An 18761-nucleotide genomic window follows, 5' to 3' on the forward strand; every position below is an offset into this window, starting at 1 on the left:
TTTCCGCATATTATTTTATTTTATTTTATTTTATATATTTTTTTTTCTCTTGAGGTATAAAGAATTTTTTATTACGCGATTATTTATTATATTATTACATTTTCATCCCTTTTTTTCGATTTTCGGTTTTTTTTTGTTTGTTTGTTTGTTGTTTGTTTGTTTCCTTTCTTTCGTTATCACATAAACGTTAAAATGTAGAGACAGACAGAAGAATATATATATATATATATATATATGTTTATGTATATATATACACATACGTATTGATACATTTTTTATATTTTAATTCTTTTTTTTTATCATTTTTTTTTCTTTCTTTCTTTCTTTCTTTCTTTCATTCAAAAAGATCCACGGATCTTAATCCAGGAAACTGCAGCAAACAAACGAAGAAGCTTAAGCATATTTTTTTTGTTTTTTTTTATTTCCTTACTTTTAATTTATTATTTTTAAAAGACTGTTGTTGTTTTTTGTTGTGTTTTGTTCTTTTTCTTTTTCTTCCTTTTTTATTATTATTATTATTATTATTATTATTTTTTTTTTGCTATTTTTTATCTCTTTTACTTTTACTTTTTCTTATCGGAGGATGCAGAGGGAGGTTAACTCAATCGAAAGGGTTGTTCTAATTTTATTTGGGTTTTTTGTTTTCTTTTTTTTTTTTTTACGTTTATCCACAATTCTCTCTCTCTCTCTTTCTCTCTCTCGTTTTTTTTTCTTGTTGTTTTTGCATGTTATTTTTAGTTTATATATATATATATATATATAATTTCAGGTAAAATCTTGCAGGATGTGAAATTTTCATTTCCCCATAATATTTACTCAGAGAGGGCCCCATTCGCGATTTGTTTTTTTCTTTATTCTAATTTCTAATTCTAGAATTGTTGGTAAGCAATTTATTTTATAATTATTTTATTTTGTTTTGTTTTGTTTTTGTTTGATGATAAAAGATAAAACTAATGCAACAGAGAAGAAAATACGAAAGGAGAGAATTACGATAATTTCTCTCATCGGAAGAACATATGTTTTATGTGTGTATATGTATGTATGTATGTATGTATGTATATATGTATATTGTTACATATTTCTTTGATCGTTAATTAATCAGTCGTTCGAACCGTTTTTTTCTGGCAGTGAATTGGAAGCAATTTCTTCTTTGTTTTGTTTGTTTGTTTTCTTTTTTTCAATCTAAATTTTTCCTTTTATTTTATCTACGAACAAATAAAAATATCATCGTCAAACTTTTCGATTGAAATGGTTCGATTGGATGACAACGAACGTCTAAACCAGGGATCGGCACAACCTTTTTTGAGTCAGAAGAGCCAACAAAAAATTACAATTTACATAATTTCAAAGTTTTTCAAAGAGCCACAAAATTTGTCAACAATAAATAGTACTCGCATAAATCAAGTTTTTGGATTAAAAAAAAAAAAAACTAATCGATTTATTCATCGGTGCTTTAATTCTCAACGATTTTTTAATGTTTTTTCTTTTTTTTTCTTTTTTTACTAAACTCTTTTAACTAAAGAACCGCAGCTTCACATCCGAAGAGTCGCATGTGGCTCGCGAGCCGCAACTTCACATACAAAGAGCCGCATGTGGCTCGCGAGCCGCAACTTCACATCCAAAGAGCCGCAACTTCACATCCAAAGAGCCAAACATATGGCTCGCGAGCCGCAGGTTGCCGACCCCCCTGGTCTAAACGAATTAATCTCTTTTATCTTCAAATTTCAATAAAAAATCGTGTGTATTATCAATGGCAGTGTGAAATATACTCGAAAACCGAACATGTTATTGGTGGATTATTTTCTTGTTTTTTTTTTTTTTTTAAATAGATAATAATTTAAATATTATTTAATGATCATGTGGATAATGAAACAACAATAACAATAACAACAGCGATGATGATTATAATTATTTACGAATGAAGGAACACATTTTCATTGAGAATTTGATCATCATTATCATCGAGAAGTATAGAAAGGGCTAAGGGCTAAGGGTAGAGTAGGTGGGGGGGGGGGCATGAGAAGATCATCTAATAAAAAATATTTTATAATAATTCGTAATGAATTTTGTTTGTTACGTTCGCGAATAAAACGAGACTCTAACATAAAAAGAAAATAGGAAAAAAATACAATTGGCAAGTTAAAATATTTGTTACCTTACTTTTTTTTCCTGTTTTTGTTTATAAATATTAATATCTTTTTTTTTTTTTTTTGGTATTGCATTTTCTTTTTTTCACTGATAACTTTGGCAGTAAATTGTTCATTTTTTTTTTCTATTCATTATTATCTTTTTAAATTTATAATTACTGCTTTGTCATTTTTAGTATTTTTCTTTTTCTTTTTTTTTTTTTTAAATAACATCATCCTCCTCACGAATGGGACCCAAATGGAGGATTTCCTGTGTCGCGTATGATTAAATTATGCATGTGTATGTATATGTGTGTTCTACGTTACGAGAAAAATTGAAGATTTGTTGTTCTTATCGTGTGTGTATGTGTATATAAGTGTGTCGATTTCTTTTTATTAGAAATAATAATCTAGATTTATAACATTTAAATCTAGATCGGTATGATTTTTATCAACGATGGATGATCCCAATCCACCTTGTTTTTAAATCTTAAAATCTAAGAGCTTGATCACACTCACGTACAGACAGACAGACAGACAGACAGACAGACATACATACAGACATACAGACACTCACGTTCGTCATCCTTTAAAACTTCCGTTCTGATTACAAAATACAGAATAATGTTTCGCTATAATACAGATCTGATATAAAAACAAGTATTTTTTGTTTGTTTGTTTGTTTGTTTGTTCTTCTCATATTCGCATTACCATTTTGTTATGTTAATATATATATATATATAATTATAGTTTATATATATATATATATATATATATATATATATATATATATATGTATAATTATATTTATATTTATATATTTATATATTTATATAATATGAATATATTTACATAGGTATAATCTTTCTCTCATTCATTTTGTTTGTTTCTTTGTTTTCATTTCTCATGTTCACATGCACCCCTTTTGCGCAGCCTATTTTTCTTTGTTTACCTTTTTCTTCCTTCTAATAACTCATTCGTACTTTCTTTCTTTCTTCCTTTCTTCCTTTCTTTCTTTCTTTCTTACTTACTTAATTACTTATACGATCTTTCACGATTTATTTTTGTTGTTGTTTTTGTTTGTTTGTTTTAATAATCACAATGCGTCTATTGTACATTTTCACACGATCCGCAAACTCGTATATCGCAGATACTACTCTCACTTTATTTTTTTTCTCTCTCAAAATTTCGCTCCTGAATTATTATTATTATTATTATTATTATTATTATTATTATTATTATTATTATTATTATTATTATTACTAGTATTGTTATTTTTTAATTTTTTTTTTTTGAATTTTTAATCTCTTTTTTTTTCGCGTTTCTTCAGCATTATTTTTTTTTTTTTTACATTTTTGTCTTGTTTTATATTCGTTTCGTTTCGTTTCTTTTCGTTTCTTGTTTTTTTTTTTTTCATTTTAATTTTTACTTGAAATCTTTTTACAACATCCCTTATTATTCTTCTATATTCTTATTCAAATTTTTGCTCAATTATTCAAATCACACAACGCAGACAGCTATGAGAAAGAGAGCTATTTGGTAGATACGTTTAACAAATAAATAAATACAAACAACCATAATTACATTTAGATTTTGTTTAAATTTGATTAAAATTTTGTTCGAAAATTATCCCTTAACCAGTTAAGCGTGTTTAACGACTATATCCGTCATGGAGATGTGGCTAGAGTTTTGTGTTATGACGTTTATATCTGTCATGCGTAAAAGTTTGTTACAATTAGATATTTAAATTATAATTTTGGCGTAAAACTAAATTTAATTTGTAAATTTTAATATGTTTCAAATGTTTAGAGGTGAAGAAGAAGAAAAAACAAGTCGAGAATAAATTTTTATCATTTCTATAATAAATATTCGATTATTTTGTTTTCTAATTTTTTCGTTTATTATGTATAAATATATGTTCATATTAAAAAACTGTGTCTTACATTACTAACAAAATTGTTCATTTGTCTAAAATAAAGTCGTTATTTTTTTTGACTATCCAATATTTCAACAGCGAGCGCCATTTACTTCTGTGTACGACGACTATATCCGACATCGCTTGATTATCGCGACACACACCAGAGCGCGCTCTGCGCACAGATCATCGCCACACTTAACTGGTTAAATTGAATAATCAATGAATTCTGTGAGTGAATTACCTTTTGACATAAAAATTGGTAAAGAAAAATAATTCTACGAGTTGTTCATCCCTTATTTTTATGTTCTATGAACATAATGGCTTACAGAATAATACAAAAAAAAAGAACAAAATATAAAAAACATGATTATCATAGATTTCGACATCTCATATACGAGTATGCAGCTTACGCGTGTGTGTGTGTTGTGTGTGTGTGTGTGCTGCTCGAACCCAGTAAATTCTGTTGGAATGAGGAATTTACATATGAAACAAAAGGGCTCATCATCTTTGGTCCGCCATGCACATAAAAAATGAAAGCGCGTTTACAATTATTATTATTATTATTTTTTGTTCACCTTCACTTTCATTTTCATCATCATCATCATCTTCCTCATCTTCCTCATCTTCTTCTATTTCTTTTTCTTTTAAAGCAGCCCCTGACAATTAGCATGGTTCTTTTTTTCTTCTGTATTTTTCTTTCTTAATTATTTTGTTGTTTCTTCCCCCTTTTTTTTACAATGTCGCACATTTCAATAATTTTAAATATAACTTATTACATAACGATTCGCGAGACAGCGCGTTAGATAAATTATCATTTGCAATAGATAACTAATATAATGTAATAATAATTAATAATTAATAATTAATAATAATTAATAATAATTAATAATAATCAATAATAGAATTAATAATAATAATAAAAAGCGGAATATTATTATCAATCTTAGTATTAACGATCCAATATATCCCACTTTTGTTGTTGATTGGTTGGTTGTTTCAATTTTTAATCGTTCATGGAATTTTTTCTAAACCTTTCTTTCTTTTTCTTTTTTTCTTCTTCTCCCCCCCCCGGATTAGTTTTTTCTCTCATCATTGATTTTAACCAACTCACTCTCTCTCTCTCTCTCTCTCTCTCTCTCTCTCTCTCTCTCTTACTGTTTCTTTATTTCTTAATTTATTTATTATTTTATTAATACAGCATCGCGCTTTGTATTTTTTTTTGTGTTTTTCTTTCCAATTGTCTAATAAAAAAATTAGTATAAGAATAATACACATATGGTTTATATATTTTCTTTTTTTTTTTTGTTCTTTTTTTTTCTTTTCATTTTGTTCTTTTTTTTTTTTTTAAATTATTTATCCTAAAATGGTACCGAGATCAAACGAATGACCTATATATATATATATAACAGTTTGGTAGTGATAGGCGTGTTATTTTACTGTATTTATCATTGAGATAAATATCAAATGACTCACTTTGACTGTTCGTTTTCGTTTTTCTTAAGATATGGAACATGATTATACTTCTTCTCATTCTTTCTGTCTTTTTTGTTTGTTCTTTGCCCTTTTTTTGTGAGTATCTATCAAGGAGTATTAAAAATAATTAAAAGAAGTCAATCTAAAAAAAATATAAAAGTACGTTTCTATCAGTAAAACATATTCATTTCAAAATTGAAAAACAATATTTCTAGTATGGAACGTATTAAAACGGGAAGAACTTAACCCTTTGAGTACTATGGACGCATATATGCGTTTAGTAAATATTACTAACATTATTGTTCAAAGCATATACGTGTTTGTAAATATTAATGTAAAATTATTTAATATTTATGTTATTTAATAATTAATTATAATTATAATTAATATAATTATTATATATTAAATTATAATTAATATTATATTAACTTATAATTAATATAATTATTATATTAAATTATAATTAATATTATATTAAGTTGTAAATAATATTATATTAATTTATAATTAATATAATTATTATATATTAAATTATAATTAATATTATATTAATTTATAATTAATATAATTATTATATTAAATTGTAATTAATATTATATTAAACTGTAAATAATATTATATTAATTTATAATTAATATAATTATTATATTAAATTCTAATTAATATTATATTAAATTCTAATTAATATTATATTAATTTATAATTAATATAATTATTATATTAAATTGTAATTAATATTATATTAAATTGTAAATAATATTATATTAATTTATAATCAATATAATTATTATATTAAATTATAATTAATTATAATTAAAATTAATTAAATTATACTCAGAAACAAAAACTTCAATTATTAAATATAATTTATTAATAATAAATTACTCTGTTTCTACAAAACATTGTTGGTAAAAGTATTTAGCACTCAAAGGATTAATTGTTTTTTTTTATATATTTGTTTTTTTTGCTAAGTTAAAATCAAATATACAATTTTTTGTATAATAAATTTCGTCTAAATCAAAACACAATGATTTTTAATTCAAATATTCTCAGATAAAATAAAACACGTTACTTTTACGTATGCATTAACATTTTTCACCAAAGTATATATATAATTAAAATTATTTATTAAAAAAAAAAAAAAGAAAAAATAAAGAAATAAAACGATAAAGTGTCGAACGACAGAAACGTAATTTTTTTTTGTCTCGTTTTTTAAATTAAACTGAGAACCTGCGTTGTTTTTTGTTTTTGTTTTTATTTACTCGATTGTTTTTAACACTTTTTTTTTTAATCTCTTTTATTTAACCTTCTTTTTTTCGTAATTTTTTTTCTTTAAATTCCTTATCCTATATTCTCAAGAGAGATTACGAAGTCTCTCTTTGGATATTGTCGCGTTCCTCGTCTATTATTTTGAATCTTCACTCTTCTTTTTTTTTTTTTTGCTTTTCTTTTTTAATTTCTCTTTTTCTTTCCATTTCATTTCATTTCATTATTTCATTATTATTTTTACAACAGTCTTCTACTCCTTATTTAACAATAATTCGCGTAAATAAATGTTAAACGATAAATAGTGGCAAAAGTTGGTTATAAAAAAAAAAAAAAAAAAGAAGAAAAAAAACTTGTCACAGATTTTTTTTATACGTACGTATACATATAATTAAAATAGTAATAATAATAATAATAATAAGAATAATAATAATAATAATAAAAAAAAAATATGATCACATTGGTTTTCTTTCGGTGCAAAAAAAAAAAAACGGACCAAGAAATAAATACGGTTCTTAAAATATTGAATTAATGTATCATATTACTCGGTATAAAATCCGATTAACATCAACGCTCTAATTCTTTCTTATTTAAATTGCGATTTGCAAAAATATAAAAAAAAAATAAAATAACGTGCAAATAATAATAATAATAATAATAATAATAATAATAATAATAATAATAATAATACTAATATAATAATTATAATAATAATAATAATAATAATAATAATAATAACAAGCACGAGATAGAAGAATAATCTTCGGTGTTCGTAGTCTGATTTTGTTTCTTTTTTGTCTCTTTTATTATTTTTTTATATTGGAAATTAGAAAGAATTTTATTAACTACCAATTTTGAGTAGAATTAAAAATATTTGAAAACATATATATATATATATATATATATGTATACACGTATGTATATATATATATATATACATTTGCCAAGGGCTTGATATAAGTAATAAGTAGATGATACATACTCTCTTTCTTTCTTTCTTTCATTCTTTGTTTTCCATTTTAGTTTGTTATTATGGAAAGTGATACGAAAACTCACAACCATATGCCACTTTGAAAATCGATTCTTCCGCAAAGTTCGCAAAGGCCTATTTTAAACACTTCTATTTTATACCTTTTATTATTTTTCTAGCTTCGTTCTTTCCAAAGTACACACAACAGACACTGAGAGACGAAGCATTAAAACGATATTTTATGACTTTGACTTTGTCATTCAATGATAACGCACGTATAACGGTGTCCCACCACACACATACATACAATCATACATCATCATCATCATCATCATTATCATTCATACACTCTAGCACGCGAATAGTTTATTAAAAACGTAAATATGGATTTGAAATGACACACATACAGCGGTGCTTTTTTCTCTAAATCTTTACATGAAATTGTTTATAATAGAGTCAACAGCACCACAGCATGTGTACAAAATTGTAGATAATATCAATTATCATTATCATCATCATTATCATCATTAGCATTATCATTATCATCATCATTATCATCATTATCGAAAACACACAATTAGCCGGACGTTTTATTTTCTTATTGCAATCTTCATCTTCAACTTCAACTAATTTATTTTCATCTTCAACTTCTTCAACTTCTTCAACTTCTTCTTCTTCTTTATCTTCTTCTAATTTTTCTTTTTCTTTATCGATTAGTTTCACAAATATCCGGGCACGTTATTTGAACGATACGAGAACGATGCCTCCTGCTGAGTGTAACAGCATTCTAGGATCGTCAAACTTTATTGTGATGCCTCATCTCGTAGGCCTGGGCTCTGCCAGGAGTAACTCCTGCCCCGGTGTTCGAATAGGCACCGGCATACAATTCTGGGTGATTGGAACGACCGTAGTTCCCTGTGACACTGCTACTTGGTGGCGCACTAGCTGTGGGAACCAAGCGATAGCCTGTTTAGAAAGACGTTAAGACAATGTCAACAATATATATAGATCCTTAGCGACAATTAAGCTTTTTTTTTTTTCATTTTTTTTTTAAATTATTTTTATTTTTATTTCTTTTCATTTTCACGCAAAGGTAATTCTGATAGGATGATCAACATATTCAATTAGCATTACTACTATACTTAACATGCAATTGTATTAATATGTTGTATTATTTGATTAATTTTTCAACAATAAATAGCTGAATATGATTGTTAATTATTTGCCATAACACATGGAGAGAAGATACACATACACATACACACAAATATATTTAGCTAAATAGTATTTGAAAAAAGAAAAAAAACAAGGAGCAAATACAAGAACCTAGGATTTTGGTGATTTCAATTAGTATATCGTGCGAGTGATGAAGACTTCAAATAGAAGTCCGCTGGAGCCTTCGAATAGTAATTTGAATTAAACTTAAAAATATTATTATGGGAGATATTCGTGAATTTGCTCCTAGTCGAATTGATAAGGAATGATATGATGATAGATGGTGTATGTGTTTGTGTTTAGTGTTTGTGTATAGGCCCCAGCTCACCTCTGTAGTTAGTTCATAGAACGATAGTATCAGGTAGTGATGCGCGTCAATCAATGCGGGATAGAGATGCAAACAGGAAAAACACATTGATGTAATTGCGGAATTATAAAAAGGAAAGATATATCAAGCTAGCTAACTTTTTATTTTACTCGAGTTTGCTTTATAAATTGTTTAACAAAAAAACAAAACAAAACAAAACAAAAAACACGTTGAGCGTTGTATTATATCGCTAAAATAATACTTTGATTAATCTTTCAAACATTGCATGTGTTCACAATATTCACTTTGACCGGTGGTATCATCTTTATGAAAGGTACGCTACTATAGTGGCTCATATAAATATGAAAAAATGTACAGTGATATAAAAGCCACGGAAAATGTAGTTTTAGTTAAAAGATTAAACACAATATTGAATAATCCATTTAAAAAGATTATTGTAAATATTAATTACAATATAAAAGCAATTGGATTGATTGTAATTGCATGTAACGTTTAATGAAGCTTTTAAATTTGGGTTATATGAATAAAAAAAAAAAGCAAAATTCGATTAACAACGAATAAGGGCTCAATATGTTTTTATAAATAAGCATAGGAATATGATTTTCGAGCGTATTATTGTTAGTATTATTATTATTATTATTATTATTATTATTATTATTATTATTACAAACAATATAATAACGTTAGTATATCAAACTCGAGCAAAGGCAGCTGCTTCGACACAAAGTGGCAAAAGATATTTTGTTATCCTCACCTTTAGGATAATGCTGAGCTCCCCCTACCCTCTCCATAACCATGAGAGGGTCCTCGTGTTCCACTATATCCTCCTTGACCTTGTCTTGGAGGTATACTCCTTGGTCCTGGTCCTCCACCTCCGTGAGGATGTCGCTTTAAAAATAATTGTTTTCAGTTTTGAAAATATTTTAATGAACACTTTCATAATAAATATCATTTTTTTTATAGATATTATTAATTTATATATCAGACATGTCAAATGCAGTTATGGTTTCTTGTATGTCGTTTGATGATTTTTTTTAAATGTTAAAAGTTCTCGATGACAAAGTGAGTTTGACGTGTCTGATTTATATACAATAAATGATAAAAATAAAAATATATTACCATTCTCCTAAGCGTGTTCATTGGCCTTCTCAATGTATCGCTAATACGTCTTGCAGGTGGTTTCTTTGGGTTACTAGACGGTGTATGAACTGCACAACATTTGATAAACAATCCCATAAAAATGATAAAAGCTATACCCATTAATAGCACTGCCCACCAGTATTCCTGTCAAATATTTATTAACACATTTATTTTATTGTATTATATCAACAAAGGTGTCGTATAAAGTAGAAACAAAAATAGGATCAAAAAAAAAAAAAAAGAATCTTTTTAAAGTATCATGAGGAGGAAGAACTTACAGTTACCCATTGAGCCACGGTAGATAAAGTTTCCTTATTGAATAAGAGATTTTTCAATCGTGCGAGTGGTCCTTCGGCATCGACCGCTCTACACTTTAAAAATACGTCGCAGTAACCCTAAATGATAAATCGATATATTTATATAAAAGTTATACATCATATATCCTACATACATATATAAAGTTAGATATATAAACTTATGTGTAACAATATTCCTTCTTATACATTTATCTTCTTTTTTTGCTCCTTTCAAAAGTAATAGGATTAAACCATGAAAAAAAAAAAAAAGAAAAGAAGGACAAAAAAGTTACCTGAAAGTTGTCACATGGTGAGCCAGGTCTCAAACTGATTCCACCATCGGGTAGGCCAACGACTTGAGCAAACTCGCTTGTACTTCGACAAGTCGATGGATCGGTACCATTCTGGCAAGCAAGCTCGCAAAGTTTTCGTTTGTCTATGTTTGGAATGATGTTGCTCGTTAAAAAACACTCTGTCATATTCCATTCAAGACAAATGGATCCTGTACACTCGCCGTTGATACATAGCTACGAAGGAAAAAGAATTTAAATATAGCTTTTTATTATCTTTCTTTTTTTTTTTTTTAGATTTTTTTGTTTTGTTTAACCCTTTGAGTGTTATGAACACATTTATGCGTATGATTAAAGTTTCCAGAGTGGATTATTGATGTTTATATACGTGTTTGTTAATATAAATGCAAAGATATTGTTTGATGTATTGATTATTGTTTTGAATTTTGTTCATTTGAAAATTATGTAAGAAACATAATTTGGTTTTATACGGTTTTTATACGGTATAATATAATATATTTATAATATAATATAATTAATATTATATAATATTAATAGTATATAATATAATATATATTATATGATATAAAATTATATAAAATTATATTATATTAATTATTTCATTATATAATAATAATATTATATATATATATATTATAATATTATTATTATATAATTATTATATAATTATTATAATATAATTATGATATATATAATATAAAATATTATACACAATTATTATGTTATATATATTATAATATTATTATATATTATTATATATTATTATATAAATTGTAAAAGGAGTGTAACCCTTCGGGGAAGCAGTAAAATGTATCTATATATTATTACATATTATTATATAATTATTATAATATTATATATATTATATAAATATATAATATAATAAATAAATTAATTATTTAATTATATACATATTAATATAATAACTCAACTTTATAGTTATTAAATATTAGATATGCTTTTAGTAAAATATTAATTCAGTCCTTAATTAAACATTTACTCAGCTAAGAGTATTTACCATTCAAAGGATTAAATATAAATTAGAATTTCAAAAGAAAAATATCTTTATATACCTGTGTTCCTTCGTTGCATCTTGTTTTATTGGCTCTTGGCAATGGTGCAGGACACTCCGATGATTTTCCATTACACGTAGAATTATAACTGCAATCGGATTCTGTTTTACATTGAACGTTGTGAGAGTATGGTACGAATTGGCACGTATCGCTAGAGCAACAAGGTCCTTGACTGGGACTAAAAGGACAAATTAGAAAAAAGAATCAAATAATAAAAATCGTATGAAAACAAAATATTATTAAATGATGACATTTTCTCAGAGAAAAAGTTGAAGTTTGAATAATAATGTTAATTATATATACATATATATATATATATATATATATATTATGAATAATTTATTTGTATTTTTTTTTTACCTGCATTGTGTACCGTATTTTCTACTACATCCTTTAGCAGTTTCATTTTTAATCTTAGCCAATTCCGACACTTGTCTAGGATAACAACATTTATCAACGCATTCATCGTCGTCGTAACCACAATCGCATTCCTCGCCAGCTTCAACAATTTTATTACCACAAAATGCACCGGCGGAAGCTGTTGAAAAATTTTCAATGTTAATGTTTATTATTATTATTATTATTATTATTATTATTATTCATATTTCTAATTTTCATTCTTAACAACAAGTTCAAATTGCGACGAATCTTGTTGAATTATTTTCATTTAGGTTGTTGAGTATAATTAAAACAACAACAACAACAACAAGTGTCATTTGGATAAAAAAGAATTAAAATTACATTTTGGTTTCTTTTTTTCTTTTCATTTTCATAGATTTGATATCTCGTTAACACGTTCCGTGCCACATGTACCACCGGTGGTACACGTTAAATTTGACTTCTAAGCCACGTGTACCACCGGTGGTACACTGATTATACAAATATATTTAATACGTTGAAAATTAAATGACCTGAACGACAAGTCAAGCAAAAAGGGTTTGACACATGGAACGTGTTAAATAAATTATTAAAAATTATGCTTATATATTTTTTTTTTTATAATCAATTAAGATAATACAAAATGAAATATAATATGTGATTATTTGTTTACCAGTAAAACAATTCCTTTTCTTGTTATCTTCAATAGCATCCAAAACGTTGCTGATATTACCGATGCTACATCTTGAAAATTTGCTGTTGTTAGGCCGATCACCGCTCGTAGCAGAAGCAAACATGATGTAATTACCATTCAAACCACCTGGCCTACATTCTGGTGGAAAATCGTGCTAAGAAATATACAAAAAAATGATGATCAGAGATTAAAATATAAAAAAGCACAAGAAGTAAGACTCTAGAAATAGTACCATTACACATTTCTGATAGAGTATAGGTAAAAGTAAGGACCCAATTATTACTATTATTATGAGATTAATAATTAATCCCTTGAGTACTGAATTTTATTTGAAAATGTTTATATTAATTTCTTACTATATGGATTATATATATATATAGGTAAAATATTAATACATTTTATTAGGAATATATATTTATATTGGTGACATATAAATATATATATATATTTTTTGCAACAACATTTCAATGAAAAGATATAAATTAAATATATAAATAAAAAATAGGATGACGAGTATCACTCGTTAAATGTACCCAAAGGGTTAAATGGAAAGTGTATATGTGATTATAAATTATTAATAATATTGAAAATTCCTACCGGTGATCCAAAGTTATGACCAATCTCGTGTGCCAATGTTAATTGGGAAACTTTAGGTGGTACTCTGCTGTTGTAATTGACGAAAGTTATGATACCAGTGTTTAATGATCTTTTCGTCGTTTGATACATCCCACCAACTGTTTCAGTATAGATTTTATATTTCTCACAAATACCACCTGATGCACCGGAAGCTGATGCGACCCAAGCAAGTCCAAGCGTACCCCCGGTAAAATCTCTGTCAATAATTGCAGAAAAATAATCAGAAAGAGAGAGAAAAAAAACAACAAAATACATAAAAACAACAACAAGTGTGTGATAAAATAACATTGTTAATTTAGGTATTAATTTATTAGATCAATTATGATTTAACCAACCTGTAAGTGAACACGTATGCGAGACAAAAATCCTCATGATTACCCAACGAGTGTAAATTCAAAAAATTACTGACGTCTATGTTTTCCATGCAAAATGGATTTGGTTCACCATAAGTTTGTTGTTGCGTGCACGCTGTATCATCGTCAATCTTAACAGACAACAAAACGTTCGTATTAATTAAATAATAAATTATATAATATTATCATCAGATAATTTTTGTACAAAATAACGTGTATAACAAATTGTTAACTAACAATCTCAAATAATTTGAATGTATTCTCTGAGATTTATATTGTTTGATTTTTTTAGAGTTTAATAGCCCAAAAAGAATGAAACGAATTAAACTAGAAAATTAGAGAAGAGTCGATAAAAGATAAGATACGATAAGATAAGATAAGAAAATAAAAAGTGAGTGAAACATTTACCTTTATCCTTTGCACTTCGAACTTGATGTTCCTGTGCTCGATTTTACCGTCGAATCTGGTGTCTCTGTAAATGTAGTTCACGGCTGTTACGTGATGCGCTATCAAAGAGAGGATTTCCTCTTTCGTTTTTTCCGCGTCGTGATGCAGCTGGAAAATCCGACGTGTAGATAGTAGTAGTAGTAGTACTAGTAGTAGTAGTAGTAGTAGTAGTAAGATGATGGATACTTTTTTATATATATATTTTTTTCTTTAATATTTTTTTTAACAAACTTTCTTCATTCGTCAGAAAAGTAAAAGAAACAAGCAAGTCAAAGTCAAAAATAATCAAAAGAAGAACGTGAAAAAGATAAAAACGAATAAAAAAAAAAAAAACAAAACAATGGACAATACAAAACAAAATAAAAAAATAAATAAATAAACGAAGAAAAAGATATAATTCAAACCTGTTCAGAAATATGCCGCCAAATAAGAGGATCCGTTTGTATGAACAACGAGCAGGTATTTTTATTGTCTTCCTTTGGTCTTGTTGCTCTACGTGTTCTTCGATGATTATTAGGTTCGTTAGCTTCTCTAGAATATTTGTGTCCAGGTGTTTCTTGTTCACCCTTCCACGGTTCGACCTTTGGTTTAACATTTTTTTTCAATTTAATAGGAATTGGGACATCCAATTGACCAGAATTTTGAATTTTTTCCATCCATTGGATCATTTGATTGTTAATACCACAACCACCTGAGTCACCTACAATAATAATAATTATATAAAAAAACAAACAAAAATAAAAGAATTATACGTTTGTTTTATTAATATGACAGTATAATAATCGAATATGTTATAATCGAAAGTGTGTAATTATTAACCCTTTTGATTGCTACACGTGTGCATATAGGTGTTTGTCACATAACAATATGTTTTTATTATTAAATATGATTTATTATTATAGATTTGATTATAATGAACATTCAAAAGGGTTATAATTTGTATTATCATATTATATATCATATTATATAGAATATATATTAGATATTATATAGATATATAAATATAAATAATATTATATTAAATATACTATATATATACTATATATACTATAATATATAAATATAAAATAATAATATAAAAAAAATATAATATATAATATATTATATAAAATATTATATATATATATAAATATAAATAATATATAAAATATAGTATAATATATAAATATAAAATAATAATATAAACAAAAATATAATATATAATATATTATATAAAATATTAAATATATATAAATATAAATAATATATAAAATATAGTATAATATAAATATAAAATAATAATATAAAAAAATTATAATATATATTATATTATAATCTATATTATATATATATAAATGTAGATTTTAATAGTGGCAAGATTCAAATAATTTCATTCATAATTTGTTAATATATTTTTGTTTTGTTTTGTTACATGATATCAAATTTGGATTTTAGGAAGGTGTCTTTTTTTTACCCTTTTTAAAAAAAAAAAGCTTCAAAGAAACTTTAACCCTTTCTATCTCTTTCTCTTTCTGTCTCTTGTTAAATCAACTCAACAGATAGATGGAATATATATATATATATATATATATATATATATATATATATATATATATATCCCCATTTTAGTTTTTTTCTTTGAGGATGATGTTAGACGACGGAATAAACTAGATTTTACGTTTATTTTACGTTCTAACATCTTTTCTTCCCCCCCATTCTCGTATACAGTTTTTTTAAAAAGAGATTCGCTTAGAAAATTTCCTTCTTCCTCTCTTTCTCTTTCTCTCTCTCTCTTTCTTCTCCTTTCGCGATGTTGCTAGTAAGTTTACACACACACACACACACTCATATATACAGACACATATACTCAGAGCTATTTAAATAATTACTATCCTCTTTGATAGCAACGACGAAAGCTATTAAAACTGACTACCTTTTATAGCACTTTCTATGACCATCACCTCAACACCATCATATCACTAACTTTACCATCATAACCATCATCCTCTTCCTTATATCTTTTTTTTTCTTACTTATACCTTTAGATATAATTTATTTTGTAACATATATTCTCATAAAAAAAGGGATTCCATGTGGCACATGTTCTAACATATTTTGCAATCTTAGAAACTTGGATTTAATTTCTTTTTTTCAAACTTCTTTAACTTATACATATAATAATATAATTATTTTACTTTAAAATTATATATATATATATACATATGCTATATATAATAATAATAATAATAATAATAATAATAATAATAATAATAATAATAATTATATAACTATATTATATTATATATATTAATTATTTTATTTTAAAATTATAGATGCTATATAATAATAAAAGTAATAATTATATAATTATATTATATTATATATATTAATTATTGTACTTTAAAATTTTATACATACTATATAATAATAATAGTAATAATTATAATATAACTATATTATATTATATATATAAATTATTGTACTTTAAAATTATAGATGCTATATAATAATAAAAGTAATAATTATATAATTATATTATATTATATATATATTAATTATTGTACTTTAAAATTTTATATATACTATATAATAATATTAGTAATAATTATAATATAACTATATTATATTATATATATATAAATTATTGTACTTTAAAATTATATATATACTATACAATTATAATAGTAATAATAATATAACTATATTATATTATATATATTAATTATTTTACTTTAAAATTATATATATATATATATATATATATATACTATATAATAATAATAGTAATAAAAATTATATAATTATATAATATTATATTATATTATATGTATATATATTAATTATTTTATTTTAAAATATTATGTATATGCTATATAAAATAATAATAATAATTTATATATATATATATAAATAATACAGTAAGAAAGGTAAAAGAAGAAGAAGAAGAAGAAGAAGAAGGGTGGATAGTTGAGATTTTAGTTGAGAAGGAGCTTTGCAAGTACTTGCTTGCATAAATAAAAACAGTAGAAAAGTAAAACGAAAAGCGGCTTCAAAAAGCTTACTTTTCCTTTACCTAGTCATCATCTACAACATCGGCTTTCGTTGAGTAGTAGTAGTAGTACTAGTAATAGTAATAGTAATAGTAGTAGTAGTAATAAGAAACGTTCTTGTGATGAAAACATTTATTTTTCCTACACTCTCAAACTACCACACAGTACGATTAATGTTTAAAGAACAAAATCTTCAGTATACTAACCATCCCTTATGCCTTTACATCCTTACCAACCAACCCCAACCCTCTTCTCACATATTCTCGATTTATGTGCAACAATTCGCAAAGATTTTCCTCAGATTTATTTTGAACATTTTTTTGTTTCTTTTTTTTATTTACAATGTTTTTTTTTACTTTTCTTTTTTCATTTATTATTTAATTTTTTAGGCACCGTTAAATGTTGAATGAATGAATGATTCATTGAATAAATGTTGAGTGAAAATTTGGGAATGAAGTTTTTGATGATATAATTAGAATTTTTCTCTTCATCATTAGAGTAATGCGTCGTATCGCAAGATGGCATCCGTGAAAGCCAATATAATGGCGCGTATGGTGCCTAAGAGGTTAACAATGGATTCTTATAATATTTTCCATTATATTTACATACTTTTAGCAGATAATATATAAGCAAATATTGGTCTTTTCAATAATGGTCATTTTTTTGTCGAATTAACTAAAATCCACCATAAACTTTAATGATTTTGATGTTTCAGTAAAACGACATAAGTTATCTTTATTACTATTACTATTACTATTACTACTAGTCGTTTATTAGTGGTCATGTTAATACGAATGAACATATAGAATAATTATAGTTTATCTTAATCCTTTGACTGCTAAAGACGTATATATAGGCTCCCACAAATCCATCAATATACACGAAAGGCGTAAATATACGCCCTCTGTATTTTTTTACTATAACACCTTTATATTGCTGTATTACTGATTAATTTAACATGGAATTTATTGTGATATGTAAAATAGCAACTAAATATTGGCAATTATTTCAATGTCGTTTAGTTAATTGCTTTTATATTTGAAATTTGTCGTCGTCTATATTTTAATTTTATTATTTTTATAATTAGGTTAAAATTATTCAAATATCC

General features: G+C 25.4%; 1 protein-coding gene across 1 annotated transcript in view; it reads right to left on the reverse strand.

The window, feature by feature from the left end:
* Nucleotides 1-6756: 6756 nt before the first annotated feature.
* kuz (zinc-dependent metalloprotease kuz) overlaps nt 6757-18761 on the reverse strand; it is a 136320-nt gene continuing 124315 nt past the window's right edge. The window contains 13 exon segments of the mRNA XM_089179488.1: nt 6757-8719; nt 10051-10072; nt 10074-10184; nt 10416-10580; nt 10715-10831; nt 11026-11259; nt 12117-12294; nt 12477-12654; nt 13168-13342; nt 13786-14020; nt 14160-14308; nt 14586-14732; nt 15029-15324. Of these exon segments, the coding sequence (XP_089035614.1) occupies nt 8550-8719; nt 10051-10072; nt 10074-10184; nt 10416-10580; nt 10715-10831; nt 11026-11259; nt 12117-12294; nt 12477-12654; nt 13168-13342; nt 13786-14020; nt 14160-14308; nt 14586-14732; nt 15029-15324 (2177 nt within the window). The 3' untranslated portion in view covers nt 6757-8549.

This window comes from Polistes dominula, unplaced genomic scaffold (genome assembly GCF_049000335.1).
Source record: "Polistes dominula isolate Pdom_NZ unplaced genomic scaffold, Pdom_raw_medaka contig_27, whole genome shotgun sequence".
NCBI classification, from domain to species: Eukaryota; Metazoa; Arthropoda; class Insecta; order Hymenoptera; family Vespidae; genus Polistes; species Polistes dominula.